Source organism: Ostrinia nubilalis, chromosome 19 (genome assembly GCF_963855985.1).
Source record: "Ostrinia nubilalis chromosome 19, ilOstNubi1.1, whole genome shotgun sequence".
NCBI classification, from domain to species: Eukaryota; Metazoa; Arthropoda; class Insecta; order Lepidoptera; family Crambidae; genus Ostrinia; species Ostrinia nubilalis.
In genome coordinates this window covers 9,236,127-9,260,612 of record NC_087106.1, presented here as the reverse complement: position 1 = coordinate 9,260,612, position 24,486 = coordinate 9,236,127, and the positions used below count along the sequence as shown (strand labels likewise).

The window sequence follows — 24,486 nt, the reverse complement described above, 5'->3', positions numbered from 1 at the left end:
TTCGTGACCGTTTAGCAAGCAAAAAATCTACCATTGTTTCTCAGTCATAATAATTTTGATAGACAGGTCTTAAGAGCCCAATTTACAGCGTAGGCGTTGTAATATTTTGTCAAGTTACAGTTACAATTTAATGTTACATTACTACACAATGTGATGGTACATGTAACAGTAAAAAGTATAAAAACTAGGTAACTGTTATGTTGACTAGACACGTCAGATTCAATATCTGTGTCACTCGAGTGCCGACGAAATTAAATATGAATATAATTACGTGTTCAATCAAATGTAATATACTCGTAATATAATCTCTGTAGCTAGGTATTTCTTTGTTGCTATGCTATGCTTAGTTTTTGGTGAGATGGTGTCGTGTAAAATGTCCAAGGATACTTATTTTTACTGTAATAAACCTTTTCACTTGTTTTTCGACTAAAATGCCCATACCGGAAGAAGTTACGGGAAAAACATAATAATTAATCTATATATACAATATGTAACGGAAACACCGTCCGATCCATTAAGGTGTTAATAGGTATCGAGTTAAGATTCCATTTGTGTAATGATTTTCATAAAATATTATAAAAAAAATACCCCATGAAAAATAAATACAAAATTTACAAAAATAAAATAGCTTACATGGCACGCGCCGGCACGCGTAGCGACGTCATAAGGTCATGACCCCCAGCGTCTTAAAAAAAGCCGCGCGCCGACAGAGTGTTAACGCTTTTTGAAAATTTCCCCGTTGTAGGGTAAATCATTGCTAAACTTATTGACTTTAAAAATCGATAAAAAAATTGTTTTTATTAATTACGTAATTTTGATACTTGTTTTGGTAATGTTGTTAAAGCTACTTTATGACCCTTTCGGATCGGACGGTGTTTTTGTTACATCTATATATATAAAAGAAAGTCGTGTTAGTTACACCACTTATAACTCAAGAACGGCTGAACCGATTTAGCTGAAAATTGTCAGGGAGGTAGTTTAGAGCCAGGAGAAGGACATAGGATACTTTTTATCCCGTTCGAAATTAAAAAAAATGTCTGCTTATTTATTGCCATTAAGGCGGAACAAAGTTCGCCGGGTCAGCTAGTATTGTATAAAAGAAAGTCGTGTTAGTTACACCACTTATAACTCAAGAACGGCTGAACCGATTTAGCTGAAAATTGTCAGGGAGGTAGTTTAGAGCCAGGAGAAGGACATAGGATACTTTTTATCCCGTTCGAAATTAAAAAAAAAGTCTGCTTATTTATTGCCATTAAGGCGGAACAAAGTTCGCCGGGTCAGCTAGTTTGATATAAACACAGGTGTGCCGTAATTAGGCATGTCAAAAATTCACATGTGAACGGAATATTTATGTCGAAAACAATACATTAAAACACCCCCATGATGTAGTAACTAATTGCTACATAAGGCAAACCGGGACTTCACACGCACGCGATGACTCATTCACTATATAAAAAATCTGTACATCCGTCCATCAACCTCTTGCTCTAGTTAGGTAGTATACGTCAACCACTAATTAGTGTGGTGAGTTGACGTAAAATAAAAAAGGAAGTTTTAAATAGGTGATACAAAAATTCACTTCCACTCTTCTATTTTGGCAATGAGAGCATGGATACAAAATGAAATAAAAACATTAGCGTGAAAAGTAATTACAATTTGTCATGGCACTCGATTTACACCCTCATTCGTATTTGGACGAACATTAGCCCATTTAGTTAACATTTTTGAAACATTTTCAGTTTAGATTTTTTTCCAGCTCGCATGTCTGTATTATTAAGATTAACGCCCGTATTCACGAACGATGCTTGCTTAAATAAAGCAGAAAATCGAACGCACAGCGTGAATAGAGGTCTGTGATTGGTTCGTGTGTCACCCTGTGCGCCCTTTGAATACGGGCGTTAATTTTGTAACATTTTCAGTTTAGATTTTTCCAGCTCGCTTGTCTGTACCATTATGATTAAAATTCTTCCTCAATAAAATGTTTTACTTAATTTTATTGTTAAGCTACGTGATTCTTTGCATGTTACATATTTCAGGTAAGTATTTGATAATAACTTGGCAGACTTTATTGTCTAGTGTCCAAGTAGGTAATACAATACTAAACTGATAGAGCACGGATTTAATCCTACGTAGTAACAATAAAATTTTCCTTTCAACAATAGCAATACAGTAAAATTACTTACTGAAAACAAATTATCTTTCTTTCTAACATAACATTGCTCTAATAATCGCGAAAAGTACGAACTTATACTCGTACTTCACTTGACCATCAATATGAGTAGAAAATACGATTTCTTGCTGTTCAAATTGATGATTTTTCCTTATTTCCATTTTCTGTATTAATTAACGTCTATCATCACGTTGTCATTTCATTTATACCAGTACGGCTAGCACGATAAACTTTCGAATTCGAATAGTTTTCGTATTCGACAAAAGTCGATACTCAAATCTTCGAATTAAACGATAACGTGACAATTTTGATTCTCAAAATAAGTTTCGTGCAACCATTTCTCATACTAAGTTCACTTTACGACACGTTTACAAGGGCGCTGTTGTAGTTTTCGTACTAAATCTTTTGATGGCGATTGAATACGCAAACGATTTGAACTCGAAAGTTTTTCGTGCTAGCCGTACAGTTTGTGTGCACCTCGACAATCGAATCGAGAGCGAGACAGAAGTGTCTTTTACACCATTAAGTGCATAGCTAGACAAATATAAGACGTTAATAGTGCAAACCTGACACCAAAGAGGTAAATCAGGTATTATGTAAGGCGACACGAGCCCCGTCATGTCACGCTAGAGTAGACTTCACACTAGCCATGTCACGCTTCATCCCACACAATAGATGCACCTGTTCACTAGCAAAGATGGCGACGTGACATTGTAAAATGATATAAGGAAGCGGCAATATCGCAAAAATATGTGCAAGGTGATGAATGTGAGGATGCCTTACAAACTTAGCAAGGTTAGGTCTAGAAATAAATGGGAAGATATACTTGATAAACTTAGCGAGGTTAAAAAATATGGAGTAGATTATAAATGAGCGGTCAAAATGCTCGAAAGTTACTTTAGACACTTAGGCCGAGTTGCACTACCTAATTTTGACCGTAACTATAACGATAACCGGTGTTTTTGTATGGAGTATGACAGATTTTTGACGTTTGTCAAAGTTAATGTAAGATGGTGCAACCCAGCCTTAACGTGGTAAAAAATATGGAGTAGGATAAAAATGAGCGGTCAAAAAGCTCGATTCGGTCGATAGGGTGAAAGGGACTGGGGCTGGTGAAAGTTAATTTACTTAAATAAATAAAAAATGTTAATTACTTTTTATTGCTACTCAATGAGCAAAATATTGATATATTTTTCCTCTACACATTATAAATTAACAACCTTACTATAGGGGCTTTGCTACAAAACTAAATGAACAGAAAATTAGGTAGGTAAATAGCTTTTTTCAGGGGAAATCCCGATTTTCATGATAGGTTTAGTGCATTTCAAAATTGATCTAACAAACAACTACAAAAGCTTTAGTTTTGAATACTTGCTTTTCCTGTCAAGCCGGCCACGGAGATTAAAAAAATAAAATGAAAGATTAAATTAAATATGAGATCTTTTGCCACAATGATACAGGAAATGCTACTAGGTCATACTAACGCCTACTTGAATATATTGATACAATAAATAATAGTCTTGCTACCCAGTGACATTTCAAACGATCAAGCCCACCTCGTACTCGTGGTCATTACCAACTACTTTTCTGCAGTAGGTACAGTCGAAAGCACATCAGCCTATACATTCTTATTGCAAAATCGCCTCTATCTCAACGGCATAAGATGCCAACTGTGTTTACCTTGATGTGCCGTTGTCACAATGTTGCCGATGCCCGTTTCCTGGTTGCGTTGCTTAGTCTTGCAATGTTATACATTTTTTGCAATGGCAATATTATGAACTACCTGTGCCGGCGACTTCGTACTCGTAAAAATAGTTTGAATGATATTTCCGTTTTTGGGTCATTTTTCTTTACTCCTCCTTGGGTGATGTTATAGCCTAATAAACCTTTCGTCTAAAAATGGGCTATCCAACACATACTTGTTATAATTTTTCAAATCGAACCAGTACTTAGTTCCACTCGAACTCTTTAGCTTTATAATATTAGTATAGATATTGCACTCTGTCTGACAACTTAACTGGATTTTGCTTGATGTAATACATACGCTTATCTTTTTTGTAGACTCATAACCGCGTGTGTAAACCAACAAGAGATACCTACATGTTGATAAAATGTTGATAATTTATTCCAAGACTAAATGTCCTTGACTTACCCAAAAGCGGGCCAGAAATCCAGAATGCAATTCAACGTGACTAACCAATTATGTGTCAAGATTGCCCGAAATATTTGTAAGTGGGATAGTCAAAAGCGAGAAAAAACTGATACCTAAATTAGTTTCAGCCGAATGACGTCCACTGCTGGACAAAGGACGTCCCCAAGGATTTCCACCAATACCGGTCCTGCGCCGCCTGCATCCAGGCACCTCCCGCGATCTTCACCAGATCGTCGGTCCACCTAGTGTGAGGCCTGCCCACACTACGTCTTCCGTAAATTAGTAACTCAAATTAATCTTTCAAGTGCTTAGGTAAGAAATCTGTCGGTCTGAAACATTTTCAGTAGAGAACAATTTTGTGAAAAATCTTGAGACATGGGATGAAATTTCATACAGCGAAACTGGATACAAAAATGGATCAAAATTCACGCTTGCAAAGCTGTGGATAGAAGAAGCTAATGACTCAAACCGAGGTCTAGCAAACCAAGAAGCGGTGCAGCTTTGATCTGTGACTCCAGATAAGCGTGTAAGTCAATGTTTTCCTCGTCCAACACATGTTCATGTAGCCTAAATAACTCCAATGTAGGAGGACAGTTGAATGACTGCGAATAGCAACTGACTGTGACCGCCCGTGACGCCTTGACTTTTTGTCTTTGATACATTTATATCTCGCAAGGCAGGAAGACTGTCATGGCCAAAATGTGGCATTACGATATAACAAGCAATTTCGAGTCATACAACGATTTTATATGCTCATTTCATGATCATTTTTGACTGTCACGACTGGGCTTGATCGTTCAATTAATTTCGTAAATTTTGTGACTTGACTTCTGATTAAATGCAGTTTTTCTTTTGAGATTTCGATGTTGGTTCTGCAGAAAAATGATTTGTATTTGATCAATTTTTGAATGCTTAGGCTGAGTTGCACCACCTAACTTTGACAGTAACCATAAAAATACCCGTTGCTTTTTGTATGAAGTTTGACAGATTTTTGACGTTTGTTAAAGCTAAAGTAAGATGGTGCAACCCAGCGTTAGTAAAGTGCGCTATGAAAGTCTGGCTGATGTTACAGGAAGCTATAGTTTAATTGATAATTTTGTTTTTTTTTTTTTGGAGTGATAATCAACTTTATTTTGATTGGGATATTTCGAGCAGACTTAACAGACAGAAACTATGCGTAACATGACATGTTTAGTTTCATACATTTCTGAGGGAGGCAGACTGTCAATTTAATTTAATTTTAGTTGGCAGTATTTGCTCTCATGCCAACTAAATTATCATATTCGCCTTCCCAAATCTAACACTGAGGGCTTAGTGTGAGTTTATATCAAACGCGCTCACCAGTAAGCGCGTTTAAAAAATATATGACAATTTTAGTTCTTGAAAGTTTCCGCTAGGGGCGCTGTACAATGCCTCATACATTTAATGTCATATTTTTACGCGCTCACTAGTGAACGCGTTTGATATAAACTCACACTCAGCCCTCTGATTGGAATTCTTACCCTGTATATTATTGAAATTTTTCATAGTTGTTTACTGACTATACAAATACAATTTAACGCGTTAGTCATTGAATAAATAGCATTATTATGCGACGGTTAGCCACTATTATACAAGCATAATATGTAATGACGTAGACCAATGTAAATCGCAGCAAACTGGTATACCTACAATTACACTTCGTGCATAATTTATAATGACCGTGTTCACCGGTGTAAAGCATGATCAATGGTGTCAGTTCTCTTGTATGACCAGTTTCTATTTAAACTAATTATGGTGTTTAATTTATTTTGTACAAGTAGGTACAAATAATTTCAGGTACAAAATAAGTGTTCCAACTGAAAATATTTATTTTTAAAGTAGATCCTTTTATAACTATCACTGATAAGTATCAGTTACTGATATTATTAAGTACTAAGTCATGTTACAAAGTTCAAGAACCGGCTGTCAAAATAGTTTGTGTAAGGCTGAGTTGCACCACCTTATTTTAACCGTAACAATAAAAATAAACCGGTGTTTTTTGTATGGAGTTTGATAGATTTTTTACTTTTGTCAAAGTTAAAGTAAAGTGGTGCAACTCAGCCTAAGTATTTTAAATTATCGAACATAATAGTTTAAAACTAGAACTGTCAAACATTTTTTTTTCGCTCTACATTTTGCAATAGAACCTACGGAACAAGTTTTTAAATAGCCTATCGGTATTTTTAAAGCTATTTTGTTTGTAACATGTACGAGTAGAGCACGGATATGCAAAATAATGATAACACCAAACTACACTATTATTACATACTGAGTAATATGCTAAACCACGGACTGATTTCATAATTAATTTCCGCACATACATAATTATTATAGTTTGTAAGTAAAACCATACTTATCTTATTAATCGCACTAACTCCAATGCATTGGCTTCCGTGTCAAACGAAATTTCTCACGGGCAGAATCGCAGCCTGAAGCCGGTCGCTTAATTGCTATATCAAATCTTGACCTTCTTTAAACCTACACTAACCATGCTCTAACTGTATTATGACCTTGAACGCGGTGATATTTAAATATTAATTTGCATATTACTGCCAGTATCTATCAGTTAAGTGTAGAGCAGTCAAATTCGTGTATTTATTAAGTTTCTAAAGCATTATTACCATAATCGTTTACTCGAGCGAACTTATAAACTTAGTTTCTTCTGCCAGTAAAGTTTTAAAGTTAAGGACAAGTTCTTGGCTTGTTCAATAGTTTATTTAGAAATTGTAGACTTTTTCGTAGCAATCGTAGCAACGAATTGTTGTCGTTTGAAATCATTTGATTGAAACGGTATAATGGTAAGAGCTGCAGATGATTTTCCTAAGTTAATCTAACGATAACCTGCTACTTTTGTCTAGAGAAACTAAGTTTACTTTATTTTAGTTTTTAAAGGTCAAATCAGTCAAGTACTTAGCTTGTTTAGGGTGGATTCGATGAAACAAAAGTAAATATTAATCTCAGAATAAACTTGTCATTTTGACATATTTCCCATACTGAAACTGTCAATGTGCCAGATAAACCAGGAGTTATTCTCGGATAAAAGTTTGGTAGAATCGGGCCTTGAAAAGTTTAGTTAGAAATTGTAGACTTTTTCGTAGCAGTCGTAGCAACGACAACAATTTGTTAAAATTATTTGGCTGAAACGGTATGGTAAGAGCTGCCGATGATTTTCCTAAGATAATTTAGCGATCACTTGCTACTTTTATCTAGCAAAACTAAGTTTACTTTAGTAAACTTTTAAAGTTAAGGGGAAGTTCTTGGTTTGTTTACCTAACAGTTTAAATAAAAATTGTAACATTTTTTCGTAGCTGTCGTAGCAACAATAATAATTCATTTGGCTGAAACGGTATAATGGTAAGAGCTGCAGATGCTTTGCCTAAGATGATCGATATTCTCGTAATTATGTACAGTCAGCGTCAAATATTTCGTGACACCCAAAGTGGCCAAACAGATAATAACACGACCTTATTCCAACTGTAACAAAGACGTGTTGCGAACTTATTGGCTACTTTGGGTGACACGAACTATTTGATTGACGCTGACTGTACCAACAAAAGCAGCAGAATCGAATGCGAAGTCACGTGTAGATTTAGAGCAGCTGGCAAAACAAATGGGCAATAATGCTATTTCAGATCCGAAGGAATGTTAATCGATATGGCGATAAAATTGTAATCGAGTCAAACAATCTGGAATCAGGCGGTCCAATAAATTTTGTAACGCAATACCGGACCCAGTAACGGTCAACATCAGAAGTAAAAGTCCCAAAATATCACATATTAATTCAATAGTAAAGACACGTGATTTTCAGGCAATTTAGACACAGTAAGTAGATGCAAGATGCAAAGTAATGTCAATCAGATTAAGAAAATCTTAAGGGAATCTCCACGGTTTATTCAAGACTCCCATTATCTTTTAACATTCCGTTCAGTCGTCTACTTGCGTTTAGCGAAATAATTAGATGCATACAAAATTTCAAAATATAGGAATAAGTTATTCACGTTCTGTGGGTTTCTTTTAATAATACCTGCCTACTTATTATGTTATGTTTTAACATCAAATTGCCAAGGGCACCTAAAACGCCCACAGATGGGAGGCAATGGCCCGACTGGTTATTATATTTATAATGGTTATTTTGGCCACTACCTTCAATGTAGAGCGGAACGCGGTGTAATTTATTTATTTAGGCATTTTTGGTTGAAAATAATATCTATTACAACTACTTAAGTATGCTTTACTATTTAGCTTGATGTGCTCTCGTCTGTAAAACTACAGAATATGCAATTATATTCAATTTGGTACATTATCATGTTTGTGACCTTGAGCGTATATGGCGCGCGAATTTTGCTCAGGTACCTACCCATTTATTAGTTATCCTTATGGTTGAGCAATGATTTGAAAGGCGAAGATTATTCTACTATTTTAACACTGCCTCCATTTTAAAGCTGTCTTATTTAATGAGCAAAAACACCTTTAATTTATTACCATGACAGAACCGGCGTTTCGCCGGCCGCGCCTTGGGTACATACAAGTGTGCAATGCAGTCTTTTGACCTCTCTGACTTCAAGACATTTTACATTTTAACAAAATTATTTAAAAAACTACTGCATCGAATTTCTTAATATTACTTTCATATCACATTATTATCAAAATTCAGATGTAGAGATTGCCTATTATATTTTGTTTAACTACCTACGTTAAAGAGGAAAATTAAAGAAAGATTTGAACACGAAATTGTTATGATTTTCAATAACTTACAGCAGTATACAGCAGCAGCTAGCAGCTAAATCAAATCATTTACCTGAAACAAAATTTTTATGATTAGAATACTCGTAAGATTCAATTAGATGCTTAAAACAAAAAAGGAAAACTAACTAACTAACGATCTGTTATAAACAAATCAGGAAAACTTCAGTTACGAAATGCCCAAACAATTACCTCTCAAGTTTTATTTTTAACGCTATTAAATCTATAAAAAAATGTCAGTTACAAAGTTTATATCAAATGCGCATCACAGTCTGTAATTCAGTAGCATCATTGATAAACCTAAGAACGACCATTTTTATGTTTACGATGCACACTATCAACTGGTGCCAATACCAAGGCCGTGATAAACGTATTTCAATTAATAAGTTGTTTTTAAATCCACATGAATCGAATGACGTTCTACATCAAAAGGTCATTCATTCACTAAGACCCGGTTTCTTTATTGAGGTTTTTGGCTTGTGGTAGGTATCTTCTAGTCAAGTATGAATTTTCATATTAAATTCATCCTCGAGAAAATAATGCTCAAGTTAGAATGCTGGAAACCTCATTTCAGACACGACCCTAAATGCGACAACTCGAAACTACTTGATCTTTTAAAAGATAAAAACGTCTCAAAGAAGAAAAAAAACAAAGCTGAAAATGTGAAAAAGGAAAGGTGAAAAATGTGGACTCAAAGGTTATGAAAACACGTTGTTCTAAAAGTAAAATAGCTACTTGAAATGGTTAAGCAATGGACTAGCATGTGAAAAGACAATATTCTTGGAAAACCCCCAGGCTGCTATTAGTGGAAAAACCCTATTTTCTCCCTGAAAAGGCTGAATTTCACTGGAAATACTTTAGTTACGAGTGTCCGCTAGTAGGAGACAAAATATTTCAATTTAATTTATTTACTAAATATCTGTTTATCATCCTCAAGTTACCAGCGTTGACTGATAAGTCTACGAGCGCCCAAACGCGAAGGTCGCGACTGTTGCGCAAGCGGCGATAACGCGTATTTACATACACAACGAGCATGTACGAGCGAACGCGTATTTACTCGTACGCGAATACTTGAAGCGATTGAAATTTGTTGAAGTGAGATCTGTATAGAATGGTCTTGTGTTTTGCATTACTATGCAAAATACACATGTTAGTACAGTCTACATTAGGTAGTCCATTTGCTTCTTTATGTTATGTACATAACACACATACTTTCTTTTAAAAAGGCCACTAGCTAGAGCCATTTTATTTCAAACATCACAAAATAGTCTCCAAGTAAAACCTTGGACAGACAGACAGACATATCGAAACTAATGTATCTACTTGTTTGTGGTGAGAAATAAATTCCATTTTATTATTATTTATTATTATTATTTTATTATAAGGGTTCCTTGTCAGGACTGCGGAACCGTAAAAATGGCTCTACGAAGTCTTAATTCGTCTAAACTTCCATGTTTATCTATCTCTTTTGATCGTTATTTTGAAATTATATTTTAATAAATATTAAATCATGCATACTTAAATATTAAACGTGATTATTTCGTGTTACTAAAAATAGCGCCAAAAGCCAGGTGTTGCTAATTTAAAATAATAATACCGGTTCGTTTTACGTCACTGCATCCTAAATCGCTCAATATAAATAGTTTTATGCTAATTTAATTGTGGCGCCACACATTTAGAGAATAGTAACTTATGGCCGATAAATTAGGCGCTCTCACTAATACAATTTAAATAAACAATGTTTTGATTTCAATGCCATTTTTGAGACCACAAAAACACAGCTGGTTGTCATTGGGATTATTAAATTTATCAATAGGACTTTCCCCTTAAACTTAACCCTTACCCTTACACCTGCTACGCACCTGCAGCTATGGGGTAATTCCCTACAACAAAGTCCGTACTTGCGGATCTATCTGGCTCTTTCACGCATGCTAATAAATGTGCAAGGCAACAGAGAGGAATAAAAATACGAATTTAGTTGAAGCGTGTACTCTACAGCACGGTGGGCAAAAACGAATTTCACGGTGGACAAACACTAATTGTGCGGTGGACAAAAACAATTGAAATTAATGCTTCTGTCGAAATAAATATTGATCAATATCTAGATCTCACTAGCTGACCCGAGCCGAGGTGTAAATTGCGGAAAATGGGGAAGAAAATAATACCGAATTTACTTCAACATTTTCTTCATTTTATTTCTATGATATTATAAATTTTGGGGGCGGGCGGAATCCAACAAACTGTTATCGAGTTATATTAATATAGTGTAAAATACGACATTGTTTTATAGATTTCAGTAAAAATGTCAAAATATTATTTTTCCAAATATCTGCCGATGTTAGCATTGTTATTCATAATTTATGCTAACTCTCAGCGTATTTTACCGATTGTTTTGCAGTTGTTAAAAAATATCACGTGAAATGACGTTGGAATAGACCCCGCCCACCTTTTTACCTTTAACGTATGCAAAGTTTTTGTAATGTTTTATTTAGGTACGAGATTGGCTTGTATTTTATTAAGATGTTTGCCTTGCACGACCACAGCAGTCATTTAATAGCTTGAAATGTATTCATTAATCATGCGAAACTACATGTTTTCTTCGGTCATACAATTTTGTTAATGGGCTAAGAAATTTTAATTCTCATACCTTTCTATTTTCACAACTCAAATGGGTTCATTCCAGTTTCCAGTGTGTCTTCAGTTCTTACTTTAATATAGTGTAATCTAGAAATATAATCACTCGTTATAGTGAAAGCGATTTAAAAACTTCATTGGTCCCGTACTAAAGAGTTCACGGTCAAGAGATAGAGTCAACCTTCAGGGACAAAAGAGACCAACGTGTGCTCGGGGTTACGCTTCTATACAATTTGACAGACTTTTTCGGACATACTGGTAGAGTCTTTCGCAACTTTAACGGACTACGAGTATGTAGTAGAGAACTCTCAACTCTTAGGTAATGTAGAGATCTTGAAATTCAATTAGCATCGCCTTGCGATCCATATTAAGCTGTGTAATTATGTGGCGGCCAAACCACTAGACACCTTTACATGACTCTTAAGTTCATTAACAACTGATAAAAAACATTTTAATAGCTGATAGAACCCCTACTACTCTTATGAGGAATTTCCACACAAACGTCTGCCTAACTTTGAAGAAATTTTCCAAAAAGTTTACAAAGGACATAATTACCCAAAATATCGAAACGCCTAATATCTATATATTTGATGAATCGTATACAAATTCATAGTCCAAATAGCGCGATAAACGCGTGCATAACAAGTGCCACGCGCCGGTCAAGCGGCCCGATACAAATTGAAGTAATTGTTCCTGCGCACGACCGGTTCCTACGAGAGACTAACCTTGAATATGATCGTACAAAATATTACGAGGGGCGGCTGAAAAGTTTTGAGCCTAAGTATCTTCAAATGTTATTATTGACTCGCACTAAATTTAATTAATTTGCCAATAACCTCCTTAGTATATGTACAAAGTTTCATTTCATTAGCGTCATCACGTTTTTAGTAATTAATCCGTAAACATCATCATGTCTCAGTCATCCGCGCAATGTATGAAATTGAAGTACACAGTTGTCATAAAATGCCTTACAAAGAAGAAAAAAACGCTGACGGTAATATTTGGAGAGATGTCGACAGTTTATGGGGAGTCTGGGCCTTCATTTGCCACCATGAAAGATTGGATCCGATAATTCAAGCATGGCAGGGAATCGCTAAAAGATGACCGCAAGTCAGGGCGGCCAGATTTCGCCATTAACGAATAAAATAATGAAAAGTTAAGGAATCTTGCTCTAGAGATCCGTAAATTAAGCCTTGACAGATAGCTGAAGCCATAGGCATTAGCAAGGAACGTATCGGCGATATTTTTCATACTCATTTGCACATGAAAAAGGAGTGTGCGCGATGGGTGTCAAAAATGCTCACGCCACTCGACAAACAGCATCGAGTCACAACTTCGCAGGAGTTTTAGGACATCTTTGGCCATAATCCTAGCAATTTTTTTTCTCACACTGTCACTATTGATAAATAATAAATCCGGCAGTACGATTCAGAGTCAAAACAAGAGTCAATGCAATGGATTGAAAAGGGAAAACGCCGCCGCGGAAATTCAAAGCGGAGCGATCGACACCTAAGCTCATAACCACTATTTTTGGGATTGTGGAGGAATTTTATTCATTGACTACCTACTTAAAAAAAACTACAATAAACGGGGATTATTTTGCTGTACTGTTGATAAGAGTGCGTCAAGTGGTTGTCGAAATAATAAGAGGCAAACTGGCGGAAGGAAATCTGTTATTGCCAGACAATTCGCCCGTGAACACCGCGCATGTTGCAAGGCTTGCCCCGGGTAAAACTGGATTTCAAGAAATTAATCGCCTACCACACAGTTTAGTCCGGATCCTTAGCTTTATTTTCTAATTCTCAAATTGGAAAAATGACCTCCAGGAACGAAGATTTTTGAGTGACAAAGAAATGAAGGCGGCGTTAAAGGCTCATTTCGAAGGCAAAGATTGCGAATTTTTTTCAGTGGATTAAAAGCTCTTTTACACAAATGTAAGAAGTGCGTTGTAGTAGAGGGAGATTAAATAGAAAAATATATTTTTTATACTTTTCTATCGGCATTTTTAATACCCTAGGCTCAAAACTTTTCAGCCACCCCTCGTATGTATAAGGTGAGGTTATTAGGTATCTCCCATATAAGGTACTGTGTGCAGTACAAATTCAATAGATTTTCATATGGACAACTCTACATTGAAGAGATGATGATGTTCTTGTATATAAGAGATGCCGCTTTAATAGAAAATCTTTTCAAAAGGTGATTCAAGAGCACGAAAAGTAACTGGTCGTTAATTAGTTATCTAACAGAATAGACCTTGTAAGGTAAAGCTAATAATAATCCGGATAAACTCAAATCTAGAAGTAAAGCCGCTTTAACTAAGCAAATTACATCTACCATAACACCTAATCCCAATACACACATCATAGTTACTTGGCACGTAGTATCAAATCCACACTACGTTGATCTTAAGGTTATTTAAGCCATCAACATTCTTTTGTTACGTATTCAAACCTAACACAAAAACAAACTAATAACTCAATAGATATATCCCTAAGAAATAGCACCCCAGTGTGTAGAATGACTAATTTTATAGACAAAACACGTGAGTGCGCACGTGAATAGTCATTTGTTCCCTTTATCTATTGTGTTGTGAGTACAACTAAACGTTTCCGTGGCACAATGCATTAATAATTAATATGCATCTAGCCGTTTAAGTGTAACATGACACTGACATCGCGAGCGTGATCGGCGTAAGAAACTTCAACAAAACGTAGAGTAAAAAGTATCCAGGTTTTTGCTCCCATCTCTCCCGAGCGACCTTTAGAACCGGTTTGTCGGACGATGATACCTTTCACTGAAGCATATCTCAAAAAGCGATGAGGAAAAAGTTACGAAATTGACCGATCGAATGCTTACAGTAGCCGGGACGTGTATCGATGATATTGATTGATGAATCGTAATTGGTCGTGCCAAATGGCTATGCTTCTGCTAGAGTCACACCACGAATTTTGGCGCCCAACATAGATGCCGAGCGACAACAACACATGCGAGGAAGGAATTATTTATTAATTATTCTCATAATCTTATCGTAAAGTGTGAGTTGTTGATAAAGACAAGCTGGGGACGACGTTTAATAGAGCGTCCGACCTTTTCAACTGAATGATGTTAGCGATGTAGGTGAACACCACTAACTAGAACCGGAACGTGATAAAAATAATGACTGATTGACGTCGAGGCGTTATGTAGGATTTATTTCTTGGCATCTATAAGATGAGTGTCTATTTTTTCGTCTACTTTAAAGAATTTGTTTGTCAATCTATTCGTTTTTGCTGGACAATCCGAGTTAGATATCATCTAAATACGTTATGCCAAATTTTCTGATTGACCTTCAAAGAAAAACAGGCGCATATTTTTAAAATTTTCTTTCATGTATTTTCAGCAAATGAACTTAGGAGTCGATCTAAAGTGCCTTTTTTGTAGATTTATTGTTTAAATTCTGAAGCTTCTTACCTTTCCTCCTTCCAAATGGTCCGCAAAACGAGTTTCCTTTGCCAATAACACTGTCATCGATGTACTTGATAAGTTTGCCCACATCTTCCATCCCTCGGGAGTCATTCCCCCATCTCGAAGGCAGGTCCTCTTGCATGGATTCTGATTTACCTTTTGTGCCTTTAGACTTTTTTAGAACACTGGTCATAATCGTCACATTACACAATAAACACTTAACTCTCACACTGTTTTGTTTACGTTGTGGAGCACTGTGCGGTCAACGTTTTTGTATACGCGTGGAGCGGTCGTCGCGAAATCGGGCAGCGTGACTAGCTTGGTTGAACACTCGGCGTGTACTAACTAAATACGTTCGGCGCCTTCGGCGGAGTGCCTCGCTTCCATGGCTACACCATACGCATCGAGCCGCAGTTTCGGTGTTGCTACACTGGAAAATTGATTTTCTACCGCGAAGAAAAGTACCTATCTACCAGAGTTTTGAGCAACATTTACTTAAACGCTACGCTCATTTAGGAATTGCATTTTTGCTTAAAATTTGAATGTAGAGTGAGATGTTACGTACGAGCATGGTATTAATAACAAGGCCTGATCTTTTTTTATAAACTTTGAAATGTAGAGCAACAATTTAGCCCTTTTTTGTTTAATACAAATTGCCGTTCTTCTCAATTTATGAACAATTAAGTTCATATTATTGTAGTAACTAAGTTTTGTTTTATGTATTCAGAAATAACAAGAGGCTAAAAGAAAATTAGTTATTTTCCTTTAAAAACTATTTATTTAAAACTACCTGTGCTATTGGTCACCTTTGTATTCTTACACTACTCACTGTGCAAAGTTCCATAAACATAATATTTGGGTACACAAACTTTTTACTGTCGTTTTCGTTTTCTTCAACCACTGTCCACTGCGACTCTACATTTAAAAACATAATTGCCATGGCAACGTATTTTTTGCTTGATCGTTGGCGCACGGGACGTTTCGAGTCAAATTCAAACAATAGTTTTTTTTTACTTCAAGCGATCACAACAAGTTATTTTGAGACGAATCTCAAACAAAGGCTAAAGCAATATGCTGAAACTACAAATTGCAAATGAGAGAGATAGAAAGGAGGCCCAAAATAGGGAGCGAAGGAGACAATGTGAGTTGGAGAGAAGATCCAGGATCTTCAATGCTCGGAACAGGAAGATTGGTGTAAGATTGATACTTGTTTATTTAAACTCGTAGCTATAGAGAATAACGCTTGCAGAAGAGACCCTTTAAATTCCTACAAGTTCTATAGATCGTTTAATTTTCGGTAGCAAAATAACACTGGTTTAATACTCAATTTGGGACAATTTTTTAGGATTTCATAAAGTTTTGCTACAACTACAAAATCATTCAATTTACAACACAATTCAATAAAGATGTAAATTAGATTAAGTTAATTTTATTTCCTTTGGTTTGGCTGAGATACTTGGATGACTTGGATCTATCTTCCATCAAAATACTTTTTCATATTTTGAAATATTTGAATACTTAGGACTGTGTATGGTATTTAATAGGCCAGCTTGTGATACCCTGCCTGGTTTTGTGACAGTCAAGCCTGGGAGGAATATTCAGCCTTTTGAGAGAAGAAATAAAACAAGTCTTATGTTTTCGTCTGGACCTAACAAATTGTTTTGCCCCTAGGTCGACCTCCCGTTCCTGGAGCGTCAAGTGGTGGAAAAACGAGCTGAGCGGGATGAGCAGAAACGAAGGGACCTTGCTTTCGCTCAGCAGATGATCAAAGACAGTAATGTGGCCGTGGTGCTTGAAGCAAGGGAGAAAGAGGTACGTCATTACGTGTCAAACATTACTATGAGGTCTCACAGTGCGTTAGTTTGTGATTGAGGGAGAAGGACAAAGGCATGCTAGCTACACTGATACACTCATCAATAATTCAAACGAATCGATCAGTCGGCATGAAATATCGTGGTTGGCTGACCTGCACACCGATATTCGTGAAATGTTAAAAATGCTTACCTACCATAATACTTATTAATGTAATGGTAATACGACAGGTAAAGTAAACAATTCATTGTTGTAATAAACTTTATTTACTAAGGTTATACACATACATACAAATCGAATTATAATAACCACATTGTCTTTGACTTGGGAGATACTACAATCACGAAAAAATAAAAAACAAGTATTACCATTTATAAAAAATAAAGGCTTGAACTTCAGGAACCCTCGAAACCTGAATCTGCTGTCTTACGTTCGCTTCGCAACCGTATCTTATACACTAGGTAATGTATTCCTAAAACTCAGTCTTTTGTATAACGTTGCTAATTTGTGGCATCGTTGATTCGTTTTCAATGCAGCGTAACTCAGCGTTACCAACCAACGTCCCAATTTGCATTCTCAACTGTGCCTGTTCGTACCTCGATAGTTTCTTCACAATCTTTGCCATAGAACTAAAAAATAGGTCATTCTCATCTGGTTCATTACTATTTGTAATACGTATTTGCTGCATTCCATCTACAATTTTCCGTTTTCTGTGATTAGGGATGTAATCGTTATTACCATCATCGCCGTAATTGCTATCTTGGTTGTCCTGGTACTCAGGAGCATCATAGGTTTCCTCATTTTGGGACGGTGTCCCTTCACTATTATCCATGTTGTCGATACTCTCACTCCCGTCTACTATGGTCCCATCGGAGCCATTCATAGAGCTGTACCTTGGGTGGAATTTGTCTAAGAAGTGTAGGAGTTCAAACCTCCTTTTAGCGGTTTCTCCACAAGTGCCAGGTCTGGATTTACGCCTGATATAGTAGTCTCGTACATAACACCATCTTTTGGAGCAATCGACATCTGTAAAAAGATATTGACTTTTAAAGTCATACTATGTTCTAGTCAGTTAAATTTATTTACATCTTTAACTACGGAGTTCGGTGTTATTGTTAATCGGCAATTTCTTGACCGACACTGACTATAGTTAAAGCATTTGCAGTTTGAGAAACACTCAAACAAATACGGATAATTAATTATGTAAATTATCTATTACATCGATAGCAATAGGTAGTAAACCTAGAAAAGTAGTGAAAACACCAAAATTAAGTTATTCACTTGGTAAATGGGTTTTAACAAAAAGTATCACTTACCAGTTTTGTTCGGAAACTTTTCAGCGATTTCACACCACAAGTTTTGTTTCACATGCGGTTTTCTGTAATCTGCGCATTTTGTATTGTACAATGCTTCGTTTACTTTCACAAAATCAATCAAAATCTCGTCCTCCTGTGCACTCCAATGGACGGAATTCATATTTCACTGTATATTCTTTGACTATTTTTAACTAAAAATGTAATGTTTCTCTCCGTAAACACGACCGTCGGCAAAATGGCGGCACCGCAAACTGGCGCGTCATGACGTTACGGGGGCAACAACGCTCGCTTGGCAACCGCGTTCATTGAGAACGGGTTTCCTTGACGCCGTGACGTCACACCACGCGAGTAATGCGACCGCTATGCGGGCCGGGCGCCATCGCGCCCCTGCAATGCCGCGCTTTTAACGTTCAATGCTTTTATGAAATGAGACTGGCTGCGCTTTTGACAGTTTACTATAATTAAGATGATGAGCTATAATAACTGTTAATATTATTATCGTTATGAGATGATGTGGGTCTTGTACAAAATAAAATATTTTTTCTTTATTCTTTCTAAATCCTGTCTAGTAGTACGCTGCTAAAACTGTTGTATGCAGTTTATGGCTAAACATAACGGACCAGTATAGGATCTAAATAGTGACACGAGGCCTTGCATTAGTTGCATAGCAATGTTGTCGCCCTATGTATAGTTACCACATATTGCAGAAAATTAACCCCCGTTAATAAGATTTAAAAAACTTTTCAATTAAAAGAGCGGTAAGGCAGTTTGTAGAAGATGCCTGCCCACCAGTTTTCTCTTACTTTAGTAGAGAGTAGAGACTGGCTAATCTCTATTAACATTAATACTTCTGAAGCTCTCTGTCATGGGTAAATCAGGAAGTCAGTCACCAGTGTTCCAAACAAATTTAGACTTTGTTAGATGCAATTTATAACTTACCGATCCTAATTTGTTCCTAGGAACGTCGCCGCATAAACATGGAAATAGACGCGTTCCGCTCGAAGTACCAGCGGCCCGAAGACCGGCGGGAGTATGACCTGAACGACCCAGATGTTCTGAAGAAGCAGCTGCCACCACGAGCCTCGGACGGCGAGCCCGTCGGCATGTCCAGTGCGCAGAAGTAAGCAGTTTATTATGATGATTTCTTCCTATGATTGTTAGAGACTGCAAAGGTTTGAGGAAGCTATAGTCAACGGGCTAATACTACGAGGTACTAATAGAGCAAGAGTTGATATGAGCGACCCAGACCCGAGAGTCTCCGACGGAGAGCCCGTCGGCATGTCCAGTGCGCAGAAGTAAGTCATTTGTCATGATGATAATAGGGACTGCTGGGTAAGGAAGCAATAGACAACAGGATAATAGGTACTAGCAGGTACTAATAGGAAAGGATTTGATATAAACAACCCAGATGTTTTGAAAAAGCAGCTGCCACCGCGAGCCTCGGACGGCGAGCCCGTCCAGTGCGCAGATGTAAGCAGTTATGATGATTTCGGGTTCCCCAGTGATGAAAGGGGCTGGTATTAAATAACATTATGATATGAATTTCCAGGTTCGAAGGCGAAGACCTGGACTACGAAGAGCGCAAGAAGATCATGGCAGCTCAGAAGAACGCGTGGCTCGAGCAGCAGGTGCAAGAGAGAAAGTCCGCCCAAGAGGAGAGAAAGGCCGCCGAGGCTGCTTACATGGTAAATATACATCTTAGTCAATTCTAGTACCTACTTGTAATCATCATACTACACATTTTTATTGCAAAACTAGCTTTCCGCCCGCGGCTTCGCCCGCGTGGAATTTTGTCTGTCACAGAAAAACTTTATCGCGCGCGTCCCTGTTTCAAAAACCGGGATAAAAACTATCCTATGTTCTTTCCCGGGACTCAAACTATCTCTATGCCAAATTTCATCAAAATCGGTTGCGAGGTTTAAGCGGGAAAGCGTAACAGACAGACAGACAGACAGACAGACAGACAGACAGACAGACAGACAGACAGACAGAGTTACTTTCGCATTTATAATATTAGTTGGGATTAGTTGGGATGGGATAGCACCTACTAAAACTAACATAAGATGCCGCAGTGTGAAGCAACTAAACATTCGAAAATGGTTGTTACACAGTTAATATTTTGTCCGATAGATGGCGATAAAAGCGAGAGACGCACGCGCAGGAGAGCTGGACAAGTTGGAGCGCGAGTGCCGCTACAGGCTGGGCCAAGCCAACCTGCGTTACAACGAAGCTTTGGTAAGAATATTTAGCTTTTAAAAAGCTTTTTTACTTTGGGACAATATCGTGAACTAGTCCATAGAAGCATCCAAAGAAACTCGGTTAAGTCTTACATAATATTGTCATGCTATTTTCCATTTGTAATGCTAATAAAAATATGACACAAGTTACCGAAAACGTCCGCGGTGCATTATTTATCAGAAAAATGTTGAAATTTTAGATTAAATCATTCTGTGAAATCTTTAAAAGCTTCCTACATTATTGGTAAAAAGTACTTAGGTAAGGATACATTTTACTGCCGTTTCCCAGGCTGCCGAAAAGAAACAACTGGAGCAGATAATGAAGGAGCAAGAGGAGGCGGACAACACCGCTGAAATGTACAACAATCTGACCTCAGACATGCTGACTGAGAACCCTGATGTCGCCAAGAGTGCCCTTGGCAAGGACAGGTACTATAATATTATTACCAAGTTTTATCATAGCTAGATGGTTTTTTTTTTTTTTTATGTGATAGGAGGCAAACGAGCAGACGGATCACCTGATGGTAAGCAATTGCCGTCGCCCATGTCGTTTTTGGTAGGTATGATTGAAAATACTCGCGGGAGGTGCCTGGATGCAGGCGGCGTGGGACACCGGTCCTCATAAATCCTTGGGGGGTCTTGGTCCAGCAGTGGACGTCATTTTACTTAAACGAACGAAAAAAAAAAACCTTACTGGCGATTCAGAATGCTGAATTTAATTTTGTTTTGTCCCCAGAGCCATCGGTTTTATGTACAAAGGCATGAACCAAGAAGAGCTGAAGAAGTTTTACGCAGCGCAGAAAGAACAAATGGCTGCTGCCAAGGTAATTTTAGGCGAATACCTGCAATGTTTGTTATTGAACAAAATCACAACAAACTACTCTTGGATAGGTATTTTCAAAATTAAACGTTATTATCAGTCTCAAGTATCACTTAAACCTTTACCTGGTAGTGGCAGAATTGTTGCCACCATATTTTGAACCTTATTGAGAAAACTTAAGGTACAAAACTAAATAAAAATATTTTTCTCTATACCAGTTATAGGGTTAAGACAGGATTTTCTCTCGAGAAAGATTAATTTCAAACCTACTTACCTACCTAGGGTAGAGAAACAACATCTTATTTAATTGTTTAGATAGGTACCTACTTTACGACTTACTTATCAAAATTTTGTCAACAATGGAAACTATAATATTTAAAGAGGCTCTTCTGATGTCTCGATTGTCTCATTGATAAGATTACAATTAAGTAGGTACTAATTAGCTATCGCAGTCTCACCTAATGAGCTATCGTCTAGTCTAGGCAATAAGGGAGTCTATAAATAGATAAACATTGGCACGTGCAAACTGCAAAGTATTAGGTTTTCCATATTTTAGCAATAAATGGAACTATCCGAAAGCTATTAAGACTTTAGAAATGCCAATTTACTGTGTTTAAAGCCCACAACACATCCAAAACACACGATGAAACAATTCCTATGTGATGAAACTGGAGTCCTAAATTCCTAATGACTCTACATAGTTTGAAACTTTACCGCGGGTGTCGTAGGAGGCGACTTAAGGAGTACACATCAAACAGAATGGGCAATTCTAGTTACCTACTCTCAAATCACACACGATGCTAGTTTCGTCACTTATGTTTCAGCGTGTGCTTTCAATAAGTAACAGTTCCATCGTCCGTTTTAGAAGTTTGAAGGCTTTCCATATTTGTGTTTAGGCTAAGTTTTTATACAGTAATAAATTTATTCTTATTCTTATATTCCTTATATGAAGCTTTTAAGTTCATCAAGACAAAAGTTGACAGAACTAAACATTACTTACTCCAGGCTAAACGCGAGGCGCAAGAGAAAATGGAGGCGGAGTGGCAGGCGCTGGCCAAGTCCATCCAGAGGGAGGTGGCGCGCCTGGACATCGAGGATCAGAGGAAGAGGAGGTATGTGCAACATCTTCACTACTTTGATTTATCAATGGGAGGACAATATTAATCCTAGTTCTAGAACTAGTCCAGTCAGCAGCGGATGTTTTATACTGATTTGGATGGAATGGTTTTGTCAATCCACTTATAACGGCATTCGGATCCGAATTCGAATGGGAATATTTTTGAATTCGTGACGAAATGTGAATGAGACGTCACGAATCACGATCGTCAAACCCGATAAGACATAAAATTTTAGGCTACTAAAGAGTTGGCATGGCCCTATACTACTCTTTCATAAGACAAACCGTAAGAGGTGGTAGGACCAGGAAGTTTAAGCCAAATGCTTCTTTTGCTTCTTGTAAATTAGTGAAGGTTGCTATCCTGCAGTACAGACGAAATACACGACTTGAAGTTGATGATGAGGGCTACATAATTTCTTTTCTTGTTCCTTCGTATGACCTACGTATTTATCTAGCAAATGCCATCTGTCCAAGAAAAGTTTCAATCATTCTACAACAAATTATTTATGTCTTGCCCCTACAGAGACATAGCCCGCCAACTGCTGGAAGAGAACCAGCTGCTAGCTCTCCAACAGAAGGAGAAAGAGAAATACTACCGTGAGGTAGTGAACAACAACACGCCGACCGACGATTACTACTCACAGTTCAACACCACCACCAGATAAGGTGATGAGGGAGGTGCTACGAATATCGCGGACATAACTTTGAGCCGTATTCACAAACATTACTATGAGGTCTCACAGTGCGCGTACACGCACAAGGTGACACGCGCACCAATCACAGAGCTCCATTCAACGCTGTGCGTTCGATTTGCTGCTTCACTTATGCAAGCATCGTTTGTGAATACGGGCGTTTGTGACGATGCACTGGGGACATAAGTAGGGATCTTTGCCTCTCTGGTAAATAAGAGAGGGTCGTGTTCCTGCAATGGAGACGAAATGACCTGATGATTATGATGATGAGTCTGCAGACTTAGCATCGACGATTTAGCTTTTTTTAAAGCTAGTTTAATATGCAACGAGAGGCATAGATCTTGAGCGCTTGACCAAAGTTGGGATTGATTTGCGAATCGTTTAACAACTTCAAGTGTTTCACTCATTTGTGACTATAGTAGAAGTATCTTTTCTTTTTAACCGACTTCAATAAAAGGAGGAAGTCTCAACAAAACCCCTCAATTCGGTTGTATGTTTATTTTCCAGAATGAAACCACATTCTGCACATGTTTTCTGTTTTTAGCACTAAGTTCCGTACCGGGAATATACAAGTCTGTATTTTGAAACGATGCTAAAAGATGAGATCGATGTTAAATATTGAAGATCAACCAAACACAGGCTTGAATCTAAACTTAAGTTTTAATCAACTTTTAAGTGTCGTTTCAGTGTAAAAAGCGCACATTCACAGAGGAGAAAAGAGCGTCGCGGTAATGGGTCACTTTTAAACCATGTTCGCAAATGAAAATGATTTGATTTAAATTTTCTCTTGGGCAAATTAACGGTCTTTATTTAGCCGATTATGTCTGACTTGACCATCATAAGTGCATCGAAGTTGTGTCCACGGTATGCAAAATATTTTATTAACTATTTAATTTATTCTTTAGATCTCTTTTATTGTTATTAGTTCTTTACATCAGACTGCTTAGATTAATTACAATGCTATTTCAATTCCCATTTTAGAGTGTATGGCAGTAAAAAATAATGACAACGTTTATAAGTCATAACATAAAAACTGCCAACATCTTATTTTCTCACAAAAGTTGCTCTTACATGCTAAAATTAGAATATTTTCTGATAAAGGGACCAAGGCACCTGTAATAAGTATTTTTTTACTTGCATGTAAAGTGGGGTGTGCATTGTACAAAGAAAATAAAACAAAGTTCTGTTTTGTTTGAAACTGTTTGGCTTTAGTTGTGTGAACGCTATTTGCTGAATAAATCTATGTTAAATTATTATCTTACTTTTATTTTCAATTCTACACTTACCGCATCATCAATAGGGTTCTATAAAAATTTTTTTTAAACTCG

The 24,486-nt window shown here is 37.1% G+C and overlaps 3 protein-coding genes across 3 annotated transcripts in view; 1 reads left to right on the top strand and 2 right to left on the bottom strand.

Moving 5' to 3' along the window:
* Window positions 1-15,511, bottom strand: part of LOC135081341 (uncharacterized) — a 93,916-nt gene extending 78,405 nt beyond the window's left edge. Inside the window, exon 1 of the mRNA XM_063976060.1 lies at window positions 15,171-15,511. Coding sequence (XP_063832130.1) covers window positions 15,171-15,357 — 187 coding nt within the window. The 5' untranslated portion in view covers window positions 15,358-15,511. The remainder of the gene's footprint in view (window positions 1-15,170) is intronic.
* A 608-nt stretch (window positions 15,512-16,119) lies between these two features.
* LOC135081299 (RIB43A-like with coiled-coils protein 2) lies at window positions 16,120-23,337 on the top strand. Its single transcript, XM_063976031.1, has 9 exons — window positions 16,120-16,358; window positions 16,836-16,976; window positions 19,252-19,412; window positions 19,842-19,977; window positions 20,423-20,527; window positions 20,819-20,958; window positions 21,266-21,353; window positions 22,355-22,461; window positions 22,990-23,337. Exons 1-9 carry the CDS (start codon window positions 16,236-16,238, stop codon window positions 23,129-23,131), a joined length of 1,143 nt encoding a protein of 380 aa, XP_063832101.1. The 5' UTR covers window positions 16,120-16,235; the 3' UTR covers window positions 23,132-23,337.
* On the bottom strand, window positions 17,246-18,532 carry LOC135081298 (uncharacterized). The gene is made up of 2 exons (XM_063976030.1): window positions 18,293-18,532; window positions 17,246-18,002 (listed from the first exon to the last, which is right to left on the bottom strand). Exons 1-2 carry the CDS (start codon window positions 18,450-18,452, stop codon window positions 17,449-17,451), a joined length of 714 nt encoding a protein of 237 aa, XP_063832100.1. The 5' UTR covers window positions 18,453-18,532; the 3' UTR covers window positions 17,246-17,448.
* Window positions 23,338-24,486: the final 1,149 nt, after the last annotated feature.

Coding starts and splice junctions, on each gene's coding strand:
- LOC135081299 (XM_063976031.1), top strand. CDS start 16,236: ATGCTGAAACTACAAATTGCAAATGAGAGAGATAGAAAGGAGGCCCAA. Junction 20,528..20,818: donor TGCGTTACAACGAAGCTTTG/GTAAGAATATTT, acceptor GCCGTTTCCCAG/GCTGCCGAAAAGAAACAACT. Junction 20,959..21,265: donor AGTGCCCTTGGCAAGGACAG/GTACTATAATAT, acceptor TTTTGTCCCCAG/AGCCATCGGTTTTATGTACA.
- LOC135081298 (XM_063976030.1), bottom strand. CDS start 18,452: ATGAATTCCGTCCATTGGAGTGCACAGGAGGACGAGATTTTGATTGAT. Junction 18,003..18,292: donor AAAGTTTCCGAACAAAACTG/GTAAGTGATACT, acceptor ATCTTTTTACAG/ATGTCGATTGCTCCAAAAGA.